General features: G+C 56.2%; 6 protein-coding genes and 1 non-coding gene across 7 annotated transcripts; 5 read left to right on the forward strand and 2 right to left on the reverse strand.

Moving 5' to 3' along the window:
* Positions 1-708: 708 nt before the first annotated feature.
* BDY17DRAFT_309220 (pyruvate kinase) lies at positions 709-2,347 on the forward strand (the record flags this gene model as incomplete). The annotated part of the gene is made up of 2 exons (XM_033735304.1): positions 709-1,958; positions 2,014-2,347. The coding sequence occupies 2 exons, from the start codon at positions 709-711 to the stop codon at positions 2,345-2,347; spliced, it is 1,584 nt and encodes a 527-aa protein (XP_033590413.1).
* Positions 2,348-2,598: 251 nt separating this feature from the next.
* BDY17DRAFT_116715 (uncharacterized protein) lies at positions 2,599-3,109 on the reverse strand. The gene has a single exon (XM_033729260.1). It carries the CDS (start codon positions 3,018-3,020, stop codon positions 2,712-2,714), a length of 309 nt encoding a protein of 102 aa, XP_033590414.1. The 5' UTR covers positions 3,021-3,109; the 3' UTR covers positions 2,599-2,711.
* Positions 3,008-5,777, reverse strand: BDY17DRAFT_322743 (uncharacterized protein; the record flags this gene model as incomplete). The annotated part of the gene is made up of 2 exons (XM_033736871.1): positions 3,008-3,584; positions 4,375-5,777. 2 exons carry the CDS (start codon positions 5,775-5,777, stop codon positions 3,008-3,010), a joined length of 1,980 nt encoding a protein of 659 aa, XP_033590415.1.
* A 254-nt stretch (positions 5,778-6,031) lies between these two features.
* BDY17DRAFT_294537 (uncharacterized protein) lies at positions 6,032-13,384 on the forward strand (the record flags this gene model as incomplete). Its single annotated transcript, XM_033733152.1, has 1 exon — positions 6,032-13,384. The coding sequence occupies exon 1, from the start codon at positions 6,249-6,251 to the stop codon at positions 13,380-13,382; it is 7,134 nt and encodes a 2,377-aa protein (XP_033590416.1). The 5' UTR covers positions 6,032-6,248.
* Positions 13,385-13,894: 510 nt separating this feature from the next.
* BDY17DRAFT_t14 lies at positions 13,895-13,974 on the forward strand. The gene has a single exon. It is a non-coding gene; the product is annotated as a tRNA-Glu (tRNA).
* A 973-nt stretch (positions 13,975-14,947) lies between these two features.
* Positions 14,948-16,125, forward strand: BDY17DRAFT_248260 (Eisosome component PIL1/LSP1; the record flags this gene model as incomplete). Its single annotated transcript, XM_033730894.1, has 4 exons — positions 14,948-15,065; positions 15,124-15,260; positions 15,316-15,499; positions 15,560-16,125. The coding sequence occupies 4 exons, from the start codon at positions 14,948-14,950 to the stop codon at positions 16,123-16,125; spliced, it is 1,005 nt and encodes a 334-aa protein (XP_033590417.1).
* Positions 16,126-16,595: 470 nt separating this feature from the next.
* On the forward strand, positions 16,596-17,613 carry BDY17DRAFT_322746 (uncharacterized protein; the record flags this gene model as incomplete). The annotated part of the gene is made up of 2 exons (XM_033736872.1): positions 16,596-17,041; positions 17,100-17,613. 2 exons carry the CDS (start codon positions 16,596-16,598, stop codon positions 17,611-17,613), a joined length of 960 nt encoding a protein of 319 aa, XP_033590418.1.
* Between the last annotated feature and the right edge of the window lie 39 nt (positions 17,614-17,652).

Raw genomic sequence — 17,652 nt, forward strand, 5'->3', positions numbered from 1 at the left:
GCCGGAAGAATCAGAGAGGAAGCCCAAGAATATGAGAGTAGTGCAAAGGATGGAGATGGCGACGAGATGGAGGCAGAGTGGTGGTGGAGGTGTTGTCGGAGGTGGCATGTGGCGGGAGGCGACTGCATTAGGTTAGCGGCTGCGCCACACCACGCTGCAGTAGGCAGACGTGAGGCTGAGGTGATGCTTGAGCTGCGGCATCTAACGGGAAAGTCAATGCCCGCGACTAAATACACCAACGAAACGTTTCTACATTGGCAAATGCGGGAAGTGGAGGAAACAGTGTTGCACTGGATACACGTAAGAGATCCAGCGGTATCAGATAGTGGGCCGGAATTGGGCGTAGCGTTGTGCGCGGCGTGCAACGTGGACGGCAACACAGCAGGCCAGTGTGAGGAAAACGTGGGCGATGCGTTGGGCGGATGCTGACTCAGCTAGCGCGCAAGCTCCGAGCAGCTGGCGCGCCCAAAATCTTTCGCAAGGCTCAACCTCCAGCCAACCGCTTCAACACTCGCAGCATTCGTCGTCTCTCGTCCCTCTTCCTGCTCCCTCGTCCATCGCTCCAACAACTCCGCTCCCCCTCCTCATCCCGTCCCTTCCGCTCTTCAATCGCCCACAGGCGACCCCGTTTGACGAGCAGGTTGACGCACCGCAGCAGCTTCACCACCCCTCCCCTCCCTCACCTCACCTCCCTCAGCGCCGCCCACCATGGCCGACGCACTCACCCACCAAGAGTTCGGCAAGACGCGGGTGGAATGGATCGCCAATCTCAATACCGAGTACAAGCCGAAGAAGCAGTTCCGTCGGACCAGCATCATCTGCACCATCGGCCCCAAGACCAACTCCGCCGATAAGATGAATGTCCTCCGCAAGGCTGGCCTCAATGTCGTTCGCATGAACTTCTCTCACGGCAGCTATGACTACCATCAATCCGTCATTGACAACGCCCGCCAGGCCGAGAAGGAGTATGCTGGCCGCCCCGTCGGTATCGCCCTCGACACCAAGGGTCCCGAGATCCGTACCGGCAACACGCCCGGCGACGAGGACATTCCCATCTCCGCCGGCACCGAGATCAACATCACCACTGACGAGAAGTATGCCACCGCCAGTGACAACAAGAACATGTACGTCGACTACAAGAACATCACCAAGGTCATCGAGAAGGGTCGCACCATCTACGTCGATGACGGTGTGCTGGCCTTTGAGGTATTGGAGGTCGTCGACGACAAGACCCTCAAATGCCGCGCCATCAACAATGGCAAAATCAGTTCCAAGAAGGGCGTTAACCTCCCCAAGACTGACGTTGATCTCCCTGCACTCTCGGAGAAGGACAAGGCGGATCTGGCGTTTGGTGTCAAGAACAACGTCGACATGATTTTTGCCTCTTTCATCCGTCGCAAGGAGGACATTCTGCACATCCGCGAGGTCCTGGGTGAAGCCGGCAAGGACATCCAGATCATCGCCAAGATCGAGAACCAGCAGGGTGTGAACAACTTTGACGAGATTCTCAAGGTCACCGACGGCGTTATGGTAGCCCGTGGAGACTTGGGAATCGAGATCCCTCCCGCACAAGTCTTCATCGCACAGAAGATGATGATCACCAAGTGCAACATTGCCGGCAAGCCCGTCATCTGCGCCACCCAGATGCTGGAGAGCATGACCTACAACCCCCGTCCCACTCGCGCCGAAGTGAGCGATGTGGGCAATGCCGTCCTTGATGGTGCCGACTGCGTCATGTTGTCTGGCGAGACGGCCAAAGGCAACTACCCCAAGGAAGCGGTGACGATGATGCACGAGACCTGCTTGCTCGCCGAGACTGCCATTCCTTACGTCAACGCCTTCGACGAGCTGAGGAGTCTGGCTGTGCGACCCGTCCCCACCACCGAGACCTGCGCCATGGCGGCTGTCAGCTCAAGTCTGGAGCAGAATGCCGGTGCCATCCTCGTCTTGACCACCTCGTGAGTTCTCTATCATCCCCACTTACCCGCTCATCCCCTAACCTGCACCCCATAGTGGCACCACGGCCCGCCTCATCTCCAAATACCGCCCCGTCTGCCCCATCATCATGGTCACGCGCAACGCCACCGCCTCGCGCTACTCGCATCTCTACCGCGGCGTCTACCCCTTCCTCTACCCCCACGCGAAGCCGGACTTCAAGAACGCGCCGTGGCAGGAGGACGTCGACGCGCGCCTCAAGTGGGGCATCCACAACGCCATTCGTCTCGGCATCCTCAACAAGGGCGACGCCGTTATTTGCGTGCAGGGCTGGAGAGGTGGCATGGGTCATACGAACACGCTTCGCGTTGTGCCGGCTGAGGACGATCTGGGATTGGATCAGGATGCCTAGGTGAGTTGGTACTGTTTTATTTCTCTCTGTATTGGTATGCAGGGGTTGGTGGTGCAGCGGCGGGGCGAAGGAGGACACGCAGGAAAGGGAAGGGTTCTCATTACCTGTCTTCCAGTATTAACCCCCATCAGGTGGCAGAGCGAGCCGGTAATCAAAGCATACCAGACGTCGCGACGGCGGAAGACAACGAGAACGCGGAGCAGTGTGATGCGGACGAAGTTGACGAGTGCGAAGCAGAGGAAGCGGAGAAGCTTGACGACGGAGACGGAGACCAGCAGGAGTCGCGCAAGGATTCATGGTGGGACCCACTGACCGTTGCTGCCTACTCCTACAACGGGTATGTCTGAGCGATCCATCCTTCCTTTTACATCGCCCTTGGTTGCACTTCAATGGGGGGCATGGCTATGGGGCAATTTGGGGGAATGGAAGTACCGAATGGCGTGATACTGGCTGGCGGCGGCTTTCGGCGCAAAACGGGCGGGTTACATTGGACTGGAATGGAATGGCAGGTCGGGGAGTAAAGCGCTGTGGCAGGCTCGCAGCATACCTTCTGGATCGTTGCTTGACCTTGGTCGATAGCGAAAACGGTGCCGTAATGTGTTCCAACTCCCACGTTCCATACCAGATATGAATTCATGAGGTGCCCTAGTCCTCGACTACTTACAGACTCCATCCCAGCACGTTGATCCTCGGCGCAGGCACAATCTTGCTCCGATCTGTGCCTTTCGCGGCAAAAGAGCCCCGGGGTCGAATGTCGGTGTAGGCTCGAGCGAATTCCGCGAAGACGGTGATTGCGGGAGGGGTGTTGGTGGCGTGTGGTTTGGGTGCTGAGACGTGAGTCTCTGGTTCCTTCACTTTGACTGGCTGTTCGTTGAAGACTTTTGGCGAAGCAGCGAATGCGTGATGTGGAACGGGCGATGGAGCGGGCAGTCGAGGCACGAAAGCGGGAGGCGGCGGTGGCGGCGGTGGCGGCGGTAGTGGTGGACGTGGGAGACTATCGGGAACTGGTTCTGTTGACAACGCTGGTGGAGCGAGTGGTGATGATGTGGCATGTGAGGAGGAGTTTCCGCTGCCGTTGTTAAATCTCTCTCGGCGCACCGCTTCTAACTCTTCGGCGAATTCTGACAGTCGGATTTTGTCGTCCTTGTAGTCTTTCTTGTACGCGCTGAACAGCTGCGCGAATGAGGGAGATGGTGAAGCCGCGCTTGTGGGTGGAGAGAGGTGATGTTCTTTGATCCTATGGGTGGAAGCAAAGCGATTAGTCTGCAAGGACTAGATTGCTAGGAGCGGAAGTACCCAGCGAGATGACCTGGGTGAGAGGTCTTCTTCTTCCGGCTTGGGAGGGGCAAGAGACGAGAAGAACGGCGTACACTCACCAGTTCCTCCTCTGTACTCCGCGAAAGTGTTCGGAGCGCTGCTCGCGGTAGCGTACAGATGGGTCTCGTTCGAGGGAGCGAGGGACCGCCATTTCTAGGTCGTTGGAACTTCGTGGCGAGAATTGGGTTGCTCGCACTAGGGTTGAGGAGGGTGGAGGGTGGCGGTTGTGAGATGAGGCTGGCCGACTGCCCTGGTCTCGATTCGAATATGGAGGACTATGGTGATTCCCGGTCCAAGAAGGAGGACTGTAGTGAGGCCGGCTTGAGGAAGCAGGGCTCCGCTGGTCGTGGGCCGAGTAGCGAGGGCTATCATGGTCGTTGTAGTGGTGGCTTGGGCGCATGATTGGACGCGGGGCGGGTCTCATGAAGCTTGCAGTCTGTCTCTCCGACGAAGATGGTGGGAAAGCGGATTGCGGAATGAAATCGGGTCTTCTTGGTAGCGGAATCGGTGATCTCGGGATTGGAGCGCTACTTCGTTGAGCGGGAAAGCGTGCGACTTCTTGAGACGGTCGTCGTGGCAGTTGTGCTTGGAAAGAAGATGGTGGCGCTCTGCGTGGGTGTTGAGGTGTCGAATCCTTTGCGCTGCTCGTTATGGTGCTGCTGTCAGGCGGAAGCTCGGGCTGCTTTCCACGCGGCGGTGGTGACGGTGACCACTGTGATGGCCCAAACTCCTCCGCTTCCGACGATTCACTACCCGAAGGGTCTGATGAAAGTAGTATATGTTCATCCCTAGGAGGCTCAACCGTCACAGCTTCGGGTAGTTCAGAGCTCGTGGTAGAAGACGGGGCACGCTCGGCCATGAGTGCAGAGTCGGCCAATTCGTTCCATTTGCGGAGAAGCTCGACGGGCACATTCGGACGAGGGAACTGGTGACCAGGCAATGACGGGAGCCAGGCCGATGGTTTGTCGAGTAGCTTTTGCTGATCGAGCGGGATTTGATGTCGAGTGTAGTCGACCCGAAGGGGGTTGTCAGGTGCTGATGCTCGTTGCGGCTCGAATACTCGGACGGTGGATGCGGGCACCGTTTGGACTGGCGATTGATGCACTAGATCTTCGGGCACTTCTTGCCGGGGGGCAGACCGAGTTTCACTCAGCGGAAGCTGCGTATCAATTGCTGATTCGACTGCTTCACCTGCTGGCTCGGCCTTAACCTCTGGTTTGCCGAGAAGCGAGAACAAACCGTCTGTGCCGTGCGCTGCTGCGACTTGCGCACGATCTCTGCTGCCAAAGCTTTCCCGCCTTGTAGGCGGAACCGGCCGCGAAAGATTGATCCCAGTTTGGACTTCGTAGCCATCGCTTGCCAGATTTGGAGCCGTACGTTTTCGTTTGGCTGGCACCTGCGTGGCGAGCGGTCGCTGGGTGATCGGTGATGACCGAAGAGTGGGCGAAGAGGCAGGAGGTGACGATATTCGAGGAGACTGAACCTGGATGGCCCCGTTTGTTCGTGATTGTTCAGCATGGTCACCTTGAAAGATCGCCCCTCGATTACGGCTAGGTGTAGGAACGTTCGGAGAGGGTTCCCTCGATGCGGCGTACTGCTTTTGTCGAAGCTTGGTGATCTCTCCAATCAGACGAACGACCTCAGGCCGCTCTTCGACCGGGCCAGCCTGTCCAAGGGGCTTGCGCAGATGAAAGAGATATTCAATCTCTTCAATAGTAAGTTGGACAAAGTTGTCCGCAAGCCCAAAAGGAGTGCTTTCGACGGTCAGTTTTCGAAGCTCGAAGACATCTCCACTCGTTTCTGCATCAATGGGGTCTCCTAGTTCGGATTCCAGAACGGCCACGACATTTCCACGCAGTCGCGCCTTCACTCGGGTGAAGCCATCCGTCACAAACGCCGTCACGTCGCCGTCTGTTCGGAGGATTTTCGTAATCTGCACGCGAGCGTCGGAGGGGAGTAATGAAGAGTCTACGACACTGCGGAAATTGCTATGGTCATCTTCGAATCTGCAGTCCGGGTCCGGTTTGACGCGCGCGGTTTCCTCCTTCCACGCGAGAACTTGTCGAATTTCATGTTCGAGAAACGCGCCAAGCCAGTCCACTGGCCGCGCCATCAAGGGTGGAAGACGATGAGGAGTAGGCTTGCCATGTGCCTAGTTGAGTTGATAGTGAAGTGAAGAGGCCGATGTGGTTTGGGTGAGAGAAAGGTGTCGACGTGTACGCGGTAGATGAAGGAAAGATGAAGTCGGAGCCTCGCGCAGGGAAGGCAGACGCGGAGCGGGAGCAGCCGGTGCCCGCGACATGAGCGGGCTCGGTTAAGTAAGCTTCATGTACGGACGACTCGGTAGAGTGGGCGACACGTCGACAACTCCATCTCCTGGCATCTCTCTTTTTTCGCTCACGTTGTCTCTCCCGGTTATCTAGGCCATTTACAGACTCCCTGGTCTGTCGCTGGAACAGCCAAAAGGGACGGTTCTCTGGTGCAACTCGCTGGCCGACGGAAACTGATACTTTTGCCACGCCGTAACCTTTGGATCGCTTCTTCGCAATTAGCATGCCCTCATCGAAGTCACACCTAGGCAAGGATGGCGCCAGAGCCGGACTCCCCGTCTGCCTCCTCGGTCTTGCTGCCACTGCTCGGTAGTCGGGCGCGGAGAGGCTCGTTAGCTTCCATATCTTCGAGCAAGGGAGAGATCGACCGACAGGCACTCGCGCAAGTCTTGGACTCCATTCACACCACCGCCTCCAAGTCGGACACTTTGACATCTTTCCATGATTATGATGGAGGAGCCCCTCGCGCCGGCGCCAAAGACCTGGTCAGTAATGGCATCTCGGGACTGTACGAGAGGTACATCCGAGGCATTGCGGGCGGCACCCCGGTCAAAGAAGGCTCAAGTCGACAGAAGAGTAGCGCCAAAAGCAGTCCTCGAGACACCCAGTCGCAAAAGCCGGATCCCTCGAACGCCTCGAGCAGAGTTGCAAGCGCAACCCGTGCATCTGATGCCGCTTCTATCAAATCGGGACTAAGCACCGTCAACGAGCTTTCAAAGCAGCGCGCAAGTTTTGAGGGCCCCCCAGCAACTACAGAAGCAACGCAGGACCGTGAAGGGTTGGCCGAATCTCCGGAAAGTAAGCGACACCCAAGCAATGGGTTTCAGAGTGAGGCAGATCTCGGTGCTCGAGACGCTAAAAACCGGACGGATTTCGATCGATCGACGAGCCTGATTGCGGGCAATGAGCGCGGCGAGACGGCCGCGCAGGCTCTCGCCCGCGTTCTCTCCCACCATGGCACTGCTACGACGGACAATTCGCGCCATACTCGAAGCTTGCATGGGTCACGAGAGCTTGCAAAGATAGCAGGGGATTCCGACACCGACATCACCGCGGAGCGATCTCGCTCAAACCCCCCTCAAGCATCGAACACTAATAGAACAGTCGTGGAAGACTTTGATCGATCAAACCTCGATCCTCTTCCAGACCAAGCCACTCCTCGCCCGCCCATGGCTCATGTGGGCATATCTCATCTACCAGGCTACAATCCCTCAAGAACATCGTCTACCGATGGCGGAGACGTGGCTTCTGTGAGCAGCTCACAAACCGGACAACTGAAACCCGCCTTTGAGAGCGCACCCAATCTAACCTTTGCACCGCAATATCGCACAATCACGAATCACCACTACTCTCGCCATTCGCACCCTTCGGAAGGGATCCCCCAACACCTGAAACGCAGAGTCATCAGCAAGGCATTCTGGATGAAGGATGAAAATGCTAAGGATTGCTTCTACTGCGGCGAAGGCTTTTCGACATTTCGACGCAAACATCACTGTCGGACCTGTGGGCAAATCTTCGACGCCAAATGCACAAGTCTCGTTCCGGGACGACCGTTCGGTCAGCCAGGTACCATTCGCCTATGCAAACCATGCGAGGCGATGATATACGGAAGTGATGACGATCAGTCGACGGTCTTCTCCGATGATGCATCGGAGTTTCATCGCACTCCCACGCTTCGACGCACCACCAACTACGAAGACGGCGGACGGGACGCTCGGACGCCGGGTGTCACTTTTGACGAAGATGACTTGGTGGAAGTCGCGACTCCCTCGATTGCAATACCTGCTTCTCGGCGGAACCGGGAAGCCAAACGTCGATCGGCGGTCATCGAGTTCGATGCACCTCCTCCGCTGACACGCCCGGTATCCTCGCATTCTTTGATCTCATTGAGTAGGCGTCCTCGCTCTTCCAGTCACAGGCGACTTCACTCCCGCCATCAAAATGTTCGTGGGACCCGGGGAGGGTTTGGACACGAGCAAGTTCCTTTTCAGCAGGATGATATTACCGAGGCAGGCGACAGCGCAGGGCTTTCGGCCTTTCACAATGACAATATCATCGACCCCGATCTGGCACCGTACGCCTCCGAGGACGGCACAGATGACGACGAACGACCAAACATATTCGGTTTGACAGATGGCGCAAATGGTTCCTCGCCGAATGATGGGGAGTTGCCGGGCTCCGCCTTACCCGGCGTGCTCACGAAGAAGGCAAGAACCAAGACCGGCTTGACTGCAGCTGGCAAATCTGCAAAAGATGATGAAGCACTAAGCGAAGTCACCAAGCACCTGCCCAAATTGTCCAGAAGGCGCAACCTGAGCTTTGGAAGCACATCGATCAACCGAGCCTCCCCGAGACGGAGCAGAAGTACCAACCTCATCAAGCAGGTGGCTGATCCAGACTCCTTTGACCGTCGGCACGACCTTTCTTCCACTCCGTCTAAAGATGCAGTGACTAGATCTGTTCGAAGTTCTGCCATGCATGGAATTGACGCTCCTCCGATGGAACTCAGCACCGCCGGCCTTGAACACCTGAAGCGGCTCTTACGACAAATGCTGACGGACTACAACATTCCCGCAAAGAAGACATGGGAGAAGGCTCTGATGCCAATCCTCCTACAATGCACTGACGACGTCGAGCCGAACGTGCAGGTCGGCGATGATATGGATATCCGCCATTACATCAAGCTCAAGAAAACGCCCGGGGGCAAGCCTGGGGATACTAGCTATATCAACGGTGTTGTCTTCTCCAAAAACGTGGCGCTGAAAAGCATGGCTCGGTCTATCAGTCGGCCCAGGATAGCCATTGTTACCTTTGCGGTGGAGTATGCGAGACATCAAGCACATTTCATGAGTCTTGAGCCGGTCATTGCACAGGAGCAGGAATACCTTCGCAACCTCATCGGTCGAATTGCAGCACTGCGGCCGCAGCTTCTGCTCGTTCAGCGTAATGTTTCAGGCACAGCCCTGGAGCTGCTTGAGAAAGCTGGCATTGCGGTTGCATACAACATCAAGGAATCAGTCCTTGCTGCTGTAGCTCGGGTCACCCGTACAACAATGATCAAGTCGGTCGATAAGTTGGCCATTGACCCATCTCATCTGGGCAGATGTGACAGCTTCGAGGTGAAGACTTATGTGTACGATGGGGCGAGGAAATCGTACATCTTCCTCTCCGGCTGTCCGCCCGAACTCGGCTGCACGGTTGTGCTGCGCGGTGCCGACACCGAGAGTCTACGGAAGATGAAGCGAATTGCCGAGTTCATGTGCTATGTGACGTACAATGTCAAACTCGAGACGAGTCTACTCCGCGATGAATTCGTGTCGATTCCAACGACTGCGCCTCATCAGCTCCAATCGACTGACTCTCCAAGTCAAAACCAGGCGGTCCATCGCTCGATTGGCCCCATGTTTGGTCATGGCGAGTCGAAAGGAGATCCGGACATCCGCTCACGTGGCGGGGGCGACAAGCCTTCCAAGTATGAGAAAGTGGAGATGGAGTCGCGGGCAAGAATCTTATCCGCCTCACCGTTTGTGGTGTTCATGCAACCATACCTGCTGACACAGCTGCGTGAATCGGAAAGGCGACTCACGACGTACAAGTTGTTGCGCGATCAGTACGCTGCGGCCGACGAAGCAGGCGATGAAGATGAAAAAGGCGAAGTGCATGCTGCGTTCCAGATGGTGCAGCCGGAGATGGTTCATGCCGCTCCATCCAAGGACCAGCCAAAAGCGCTTCGCGAGTATTTGCACGCCGTCCACGAAGCCCAGCTGGAAAAAACAAAGTACACTTACGACACGCAGAAGCGATTAATGGATTCCTTCATGTCAACCGGGATCAATCCATTCGATCCATACGCGCATCAGACCATCGTTGTCCTCCAATCAACGGTTTGCACGATCAACTCTGCACCCTGTGGAGGGCCGGATCTCTTGGGCATTGGATTCTACGCCGGCTTCAACCGGGTAGAGCCTCAATTTGAGGAAGATTGCACGCTGGGCCAGTACATCGAAGATCATTGCTTGTCTGCGGGCAATACCTGCAAAGAGTGTGGGAAGAAAATGTATGATCACCATCGCCAATACGTCCACGGATATGGCCAGCTCTCGGTATCTATCAAACGCCAGCCCGCGAAGATGCGTGGATATCAGAAGACAATACTCATGTGGGCAACATGTCGCATCTGCAAGCAGGAGACCACGGTCACGCCAATGTCAGACAACACGTGGAAATATTCGTTCGCGAAATATCTGGAGCTGAGTTTCTGGAGCAGTCCATTGCATCCGCGAGCGGGCGTATGTGAGCATGATCTGCACAAGGACTTTTTGAGGTGTTTTGGCTTCGAAGAGCTTGTTGTGTGCGTTCAGTACGATTCAGTGGACATTTACGACGTCGTTGTTCCCCGGCCCACCATCACTTGGAAAGTCGAATCGGACTTGCGGGTGAAGAACGAGCAGTTCTCGCACATTGTCTCCCGTCTGAATGCGTTCACCGAATCCATCAAGAAGCGTTTGGACTCGATCAACGTCGATACGCTGGATGAGAAGCGGGCTATCGAGGCGCATGACTTGCTGGAAGAATTGCACAAACGCGCCGAGGATGAGCATCAGGAACTGCTCGACAAGTTGCAAGCGAAGTACTCACAATCCCGCTACTACGAACTGATTCCGCTCAACCGCGCACTCCGGTTCATGGACGAGAAAGCGCTTGCGTGGGACGATACTTTCAACGACTTTGAGCGAGACTACTTCCCCTCTGAGACCGACATTCGGAAACTGGCAACCTTGCAATTGAGGAACATGTTCTTGGAATCTCAGCCACCTCTTAGTACTGGTGCGAGCGACGCCAGTGACAGCGAAGAAGGCACAGAAATGGTATCGGTGCCGCCCAAGAAGCTGAACAGAGGAAGTACGGAGCCGTTTCTGGGATCTGACAAAGTGCACGACGTGCTCTCATCCACAGTAGAAGAGCATCGCAACTCCATCGTCGATATTGACGACGTTCGGCCTCTGACTGCGGCAGCCGCCGATACGTCAAAGACACTGTCCGTCAGAGAGGAACAAGAGCAGGCGGTCGAGCGGGAGGATGTCAAGCACCTTGATCTTGCCGTGCCTACAATGCCACCACAAGACGAATCCGCGCTCGAACTACAACCGACTTCGTCTGATCAGTCCGGGCAGACCATTCAGTCTGAGAGCGAAGACAGTCCGACCCAAGAAGGCCCGTTTGCTACGCAGAGTAGTAGCGTTGGCGCCGGCCTGATGGAGCGCATCGAACAAATACGCAGTTACCGTCAAGGTGACAGCGGCGATGGCGAGACAGGATCTAGAATTCCTCGACTTGCAGATCTCAAGAAGCGAGATCTAAGTCCGCGCCCCTCACTACTCCCGCCTCCCCTACTCCGAGCCCGGTCGTCTCCTTCTCCGCCAAGACGGTCACATCATCGCAGCAACGACTCGGAACACAGCATCGATGCTGTTGCAAATGCGGCGAATCTTTCGCACACCCATGAAATGCATATTGCGGAGCGACTTGGAATGAACCGACTTGCCAGTAAAGTGGGCAAGTTGGCACCATCCTTGATCCCGCGCTCTATTCTGAACTCGGACGAGCCGCACAACACACGAGTCTCGGCGCTGGCGAAGCACTTTGAGCAAATGTCGAAAGAGTTTGAGAGGGAGAGGCAAAAGGAGCGCCGACAGAGAGTCTTGCGAAGCCGTCAAGCTCGTGCGAATCCACTGGCAAGCAGTCGACCGGTTGTGGAAGTCTACCGCAATGCTACTGACGCTGTGGGAGAGCGAAATGTAGAGCAGGTAAAGGCAGAGGCATCGGGCAAGGATTCTCTCCGTGTTCGCATACCACTGCTCGGTCCCAGTTCAGACGAGCAACCCGCGGAAGCTGCGCGAGATGAAGAAGCACAGCCGAAAGACAGTGATGAGCAGCCTGCACACGCAGAGTCTGAGGGCGACAGCGAGGCAGACGTTAGCGATTCCGAGCAGCCGCACTCACACTCCAGAAACGCATCCGAACATACAGCAGAGGCCCTCTCTTCTGCGCTCGCGTCCCCCACGTCAGCAGGAGATATGGATCTGATGAGCGAGCTGACGATCCCGGACCACAAAAAGAGTGTGTGGTTGAAGTATCTCGCCGACTTCTGGTCCAAGCGCACTTCATCGGGTTGGACGAGCTTGGAATATCCCCTGCACACCACGGAGCACGTCTTCGAGGACTCCGACATTATCGTACGAGAGGACGAGCCATCATCGGTCATTGCATTGTCTCTCTCCAGCCCCGACTATCAGAATAAAGTGCAAGAGTTCCGCAGCCATCCGAAGAAGAACAGCAAGCTGAGCAGGCAAGCACATTCGCAGCTTGGAGATGTGGCAGATGAGGATCATCGTGAGCGGGCGCTCGAGGCATCGCTGTTGAGCGATACGGGTACCCACATGAAGTACTCTTTCGCACATGGACCGGTCCGAGCGACTTGTAAAATCTTCTATGCAGAGGCGTTTGATGCTCTACGCCGGAAGTGCGGTGTTGCCGACCGCTTTGTGGAATCGGTCTCGAGATGCCTGAAGTTCGACATGAAAGGCGGCAAGACCAAGTCATTGTTCTTGAAAACCCTGGACAGCCGCTTCTACATCAAGAGCTTGCAAGAGGTGGAGCTCAAGGCTTTTACCAAGTTCGCCCCGGATTACTTTGCTTTCATGAGCCACACGCTGTTCCACGGTGTGCCGAGCGTCATTGCAAAGATGTTTGGACTATTCCAGGTGATTATCAAGAACCCTGCCACGGGCATGGACTTTTCCTACTACTTGCTGGTCATGGAAAACCTCTTCTACGAGCGCAACCCCAACCGCCGCTTTGACCTAAAGGGCAGCATGCGGAACCGCAAGATCGAAAGCACCGGCCAGCCGGACGAAGTGCTGCTCGATGAGAACCTCGTCGAAGCCATCTTCGAATCTCCATTGTTCGTGCGAGAGCATGCTCGCAAACTACTACAAGCGAGCGTATGGAACGACACAATGTGGCTGTGCAAGCAGAACGTAATGGACTACAGCCTCATGGCGGGCTTCGACGACGATCGGAAGGAACTGGTGGTGGGCATCATCGACTGCATCCGCACATACACCTGGGACAAGAAGCTGGAGTCGTGGATCAAGGACCGCGGCAAGAACAAGCCCACCATCACCAGTCCGAAGGACTACCGGAATCGCTTCCGCGTCAGCATGATGCAGTATGTCTTGCAGGCGCCGAATTGCTGGCACCAGTTCCAGACGCAGATGCCGATGCCGAAGACGCTGAAGGAGCGCGAGGATGCGGTGGATGAAGCAGAGAAGGAGAGGGAGAAGGCGGGTGATGGGCGGAGGGAGGGGATTGGTGTGGACGGATGAAGGGGGCAGAGAGCATATGAGATTGTTGATGATACACGACTGTAACGATGGTTCGTAGATGATCGGATACTTGAATACGTCGCCTTTGAATTTCTTGTGTCTCGGAGCAAGTCGCAGATGACACTCTGTTCGTTCACGGTACATTACCTGATGTATTTGCAGAGGGGTGAGGAGCTTGGCGCGAGGAGGAGGCAGAGAAGGGTTTACGGCAAGGCTGAGGTGGTGTTTCCACGGCATGTGAGAAGGTTTGCCCGATGCGGCAGGAAAAGCGGGGCTCCGACTTCACGTCACGTGCCGTACAAAATCCCTGCTACCATGGTCCACCGAACCGCATATCAGACCAATGGCCTGTGAGCTCTCTCACCACAACTGCACTAGGCTTTCGTATCACTGGCTGTACTCTCCGTAGGGCCCGCTTTTCCCCATGCTAGCCGTCTTTCCTCGGCTCAATGTGTCACGCCATATATACTATGTTTGCGTCGCCACATCCATTCTGATCAGTGCAGAACTGATCCGATGTGGTCTAGTGGCTAGGATTTGTCGCTCTCATTGAAGAACCGACAAGGCCGGGGTTCGATTCCCCGCATCGGAACGATGCTGGTGTGCTCACACACCTATTGGTACTGTCTTGGTTAGAGTCCAAGTGTACGAACAATCGGCCTATTCTTTTTTTCGTCTTGAAGTGGACGTGCTGCGCTCTGATTGAAACGTCAGCGTACTGTAGGCACGGGACATACACACGAAACACTCAGTGTGTCTTTCTCTTTTGGCCTGGCTCGTCGCGCTCTGACCTGGACTCCCGACATGCAATGGCGTATCGGCCCCGAGTTTTTGCACTGGATTTTGCACAGGAGCAATGCTGTCTGCCGGAGGACGTACGGTCGTGGAGGTAAACAATTTGAAAAGGCGTCGGAGAGAATGTCGATTGGCTGGAGTACCGGGCCATTGCTCTGATCCATGGAGTTGATATAGGAGAATATCACGGTGGCGTTCTGGAGAACAGACCAGCCTTTTCACGGCTTCTTCCAGAAATCTTTTGCTGCTCAGCACTGCTTGAAGATCTGATGATGCGTGCATTCGAGGCATTTACGGCAGAGAGCGAGAAGAGAAAGCCTATGAGAGAGAGTAACTTCCTTACCTTTCGTCTCGGTGGAGTGGAGTAGAGTTATGAAGCAAGTTAAACTGTCAATTGAACATTTCATCGGTCGCACCGCGATGAGCACAAATGATGCTTGCAGCAGGCCAGCCTCGTCGGCGAAAAGGCGGCGAGGGCGCGGCGGCAGTGCAAGCCGCCCATGGTTCGCGGTCACTGCGACAACGAAGCACTGGGCAGCGGGCAGCACGGGCGCAGGGACCACCGACGTAATTGCCAAGCCGCTCGCGTCGAAGGCCGTCCGCGGTCATCCTGCGCAAACTTGATGAACCTTTCATTGACACTCTCTCTATCACTCCATCACCACACATCTCTTCACTATTGCCAGCCCAGCTGTCAGTCTCTACCTCGCGACCACCCTAAATCGTCACCACCTCTCACTCCTCCACTCCAATCCACCACCACCGCAATCATGCACCGAACATACTCCATGCGCCAGTCGCGCGCCCCTACCGCGTCGCAGATCCAGAACCCGCCTCCCCCCTCCTCCTCCACCAAGAGCAGCCGCTTCTTTGGCAAGGGCAATCTTGGTATCTCCACTCAGCTTTGCTAGCGAAGTAGAAACACGAGCTAACACGAGAAACACAGGCCACTCCATCCGAAAGTCAGTTCACCCTGGCGCTTTCGGCCCCGACCTCGCGAAGAAGCTCTCGCAGCTCGTCAAGATGGAGAAGAACGTGATGCGCTCCATGGAGCTTGTGGGCAGAGAGCGAATGGAGGTTGCAGTAAGTGCATGCCACACCGAATGATGATGACAACCCCTGACAAGCCTTTCTCCAGCAACAACTGTCCATCTGGGGCGAGGGCTGCGATGACGACGTCTCCGACGTCACCGACAAGCTTGGTGTCCTCATCTACGAAATCGGCGAGCTGGAGGATCAGTTCGTGGACCGCTACGACCAGTACCGCGTCACCATCAAGAGCATCCGCAACATTGAGGCTTCCGTGCAACCCAGCCGTGACCGTAAGTGAGCGGGATTCCAGATGACGCAGAACAGATATTCTAACAATACTCTTCCCACAGGCAAGCAAAAGATCACCGACCAGATTGCGCAGCTCAAGTACAAGGAGCCCAACAGCCCCAAGATTGTCGTCCTCGAGCAGGAACTCGTGCGCGCCGAGGCCGAGTCTCTCGTGGCCGAGGCCCAGCTCTCCAACATCACCCGTGAGAAGCTGAAGGCCGCCTTCACCTACCAATTCGATGCCATGCGCGAGCACAGCGAGAAGCTTGCCATCATCGCCGGCTACGGAAAGCACCTCCTCGAGCTCGTTGACGACACCCCCGTCACCCCCGGCGAGACGCGCAACGCATACGACGGCTACGAAGCCTCCAAGGCCATCATTCAAGACTGCGAGGACGCGCTTACCAACTGGGTGGAGCAGTCTGCTGCCGTCAGCTCCAAGCTGTCCACTCGTGCCCGCACCCTGTCGCAGCGACGAGCAAACCGCAACCGCGGCGAGGGCGTCGACCTCACCGACCAGGACCAGCAGCTCGACCGCGAGTCCTGGGTTCCCGCGAACCAGCACCACGACTACGACGAGGAGGATGACGTCGAGGAGCGCGGACGCGGGGAAGAGGTAGCGGCTTGAAGTGGTCGTTATCCGTTCGTGTACAAATAGTAATTTCGGCCCGGATTTTGCTGGAAAGATATACCACCGGACGTTTGATTGAGGAGGCGAGGTAATTGAGGGGAAGTAGCGATTCGGTGGGCAGGGGCAGGATTCCGTATTGCAAGTGGTTTGCTGTTACGGGGGCGGGCAGACATACGCAAGGTAATTCCAGTAGTTGAGAATACGATTGAACTAATGTTTCCTTGGAAACCTGTCCGGCGCTCGTTGTCCAAATTAAATTATTCAAGCCGGAGCATTTGCCGTGCAACATGCAGGGCTCATGCAAGAGCGGATGCAGGTGCGAGAGATTCACGCCGCCGACTTCGGGAAGATGATCCGAAGGTGCGAAGATCTCTTCATCCCATTGGCATATATCTTCCACATGACCACCCGTATAAATATTGCAGTATCACATCAATCGACACAATAGAAAACACAACACCTCCAAAATGAACGGCACAGCAACAGCCCTCACGGCCAAAGTGCCCTCCCCCGGCGTCTGGGCCCCAGCAGTCACCCTCTTCGACCCCGTCACCGACACCCTGGATCTCGACTCGCAAGCAAAATACTACCAGTACCTCGCGCAGCACCTCACCGGCCTCGTCGTCCTGGGCACCAACGCCGAAACCTTTCTGCTGACGCGCGAAGAGCGCGCGGCCCTGCTGCGCACCGCTCGCCATGCTGTTGGTCCCCGGTATGAAATTATGGCTGGTGTAGGGGGGCACAGTACTAAGCAGGTTCTCGAGTATATTCGGGATGCGTCGGCGGCGCGCGCGGATTATGCGCTGGTGCTGCCTTGTGCGTATTTTGGGGCGCAGACGAGTAAGAAGGTGGTGATGAATTTCTACGAGGAGATTGCGGAGAGGAGTCCCATGCCGATTGTCATTTACAACTTGTGAGTGGTGGCATGAAGACTGTGCATGTGTGTGATTATTCGCTAATGTGTATGCTAGTCCTGGAGTATGCAATGGCGTCGACATCGACTCCGACATGATGGCCACTCTCGCGCGGAAACACAAAAACATCGTCGGCTGCAAACTCACCTGCGCCAACGTCGGCAAAATCACGCGCCTCGCCGCCGAGTTCGACAAGTCTGAGTTCGCCGTTTTCGGCGGGCAAGCAGACTTCCTCCTCGCCGGCCTCTCCGTCGGTTCCGCAGGCACAATCACCGGCTTCGGCAACGTGGCGCCCAAAACCATCCGCCGGATCTACGACCTCTTCACGCAGGGCAAGGTGGAGGAGGCGCTGAAGCTGCATCGCGTGCAGGCGTTTGGCGAGGTGATTGGCAAGTCGGGGATTGCGAACACGAAGTACGGGGCGAGCTTGACGAGCGCGAAGAGCGCGGGGATCCAGGATGCGGAGAGCAAGTTGCGGCCGCGGAGGCCGTATGAGCCGTTGACGGAGGAGCAGAAGGCGGAGGTGAGGGCGAAGATTGCGGGGACGGTGGAGATTGAGAATTCGCTTTGATGGGTATTGTCTTTGTTCGTGTTGAGCATTGCACGGCGT

This window comes from Neohortaea acidophila (assembly GCF_010093505.1).
Source record: "Neohortaea acidophila strain CBS 113389 unplaced genomic scaffold BDY17scaffold_4, whole genome shotgun sequence".
Taxonomy (NCBI): domain Eukaryota; kingdom Fungi; phylum Ascomycota; class Dothideomycetes; order Mycosphaerellales; family Teratosphaeriaceae; genus Neohortaea; species Neohortaea acidophila.

Excerpts from the sequence above, each read along its gene's own strand:
- BDY17DRAFT_116715 (XM_033729260.1), bottom strand. The coding sequence starts at position 3,020 with ATGGAGTCTGTAAGTAGTCGAGGACTAGGGCACCTCATGAATTCATAT.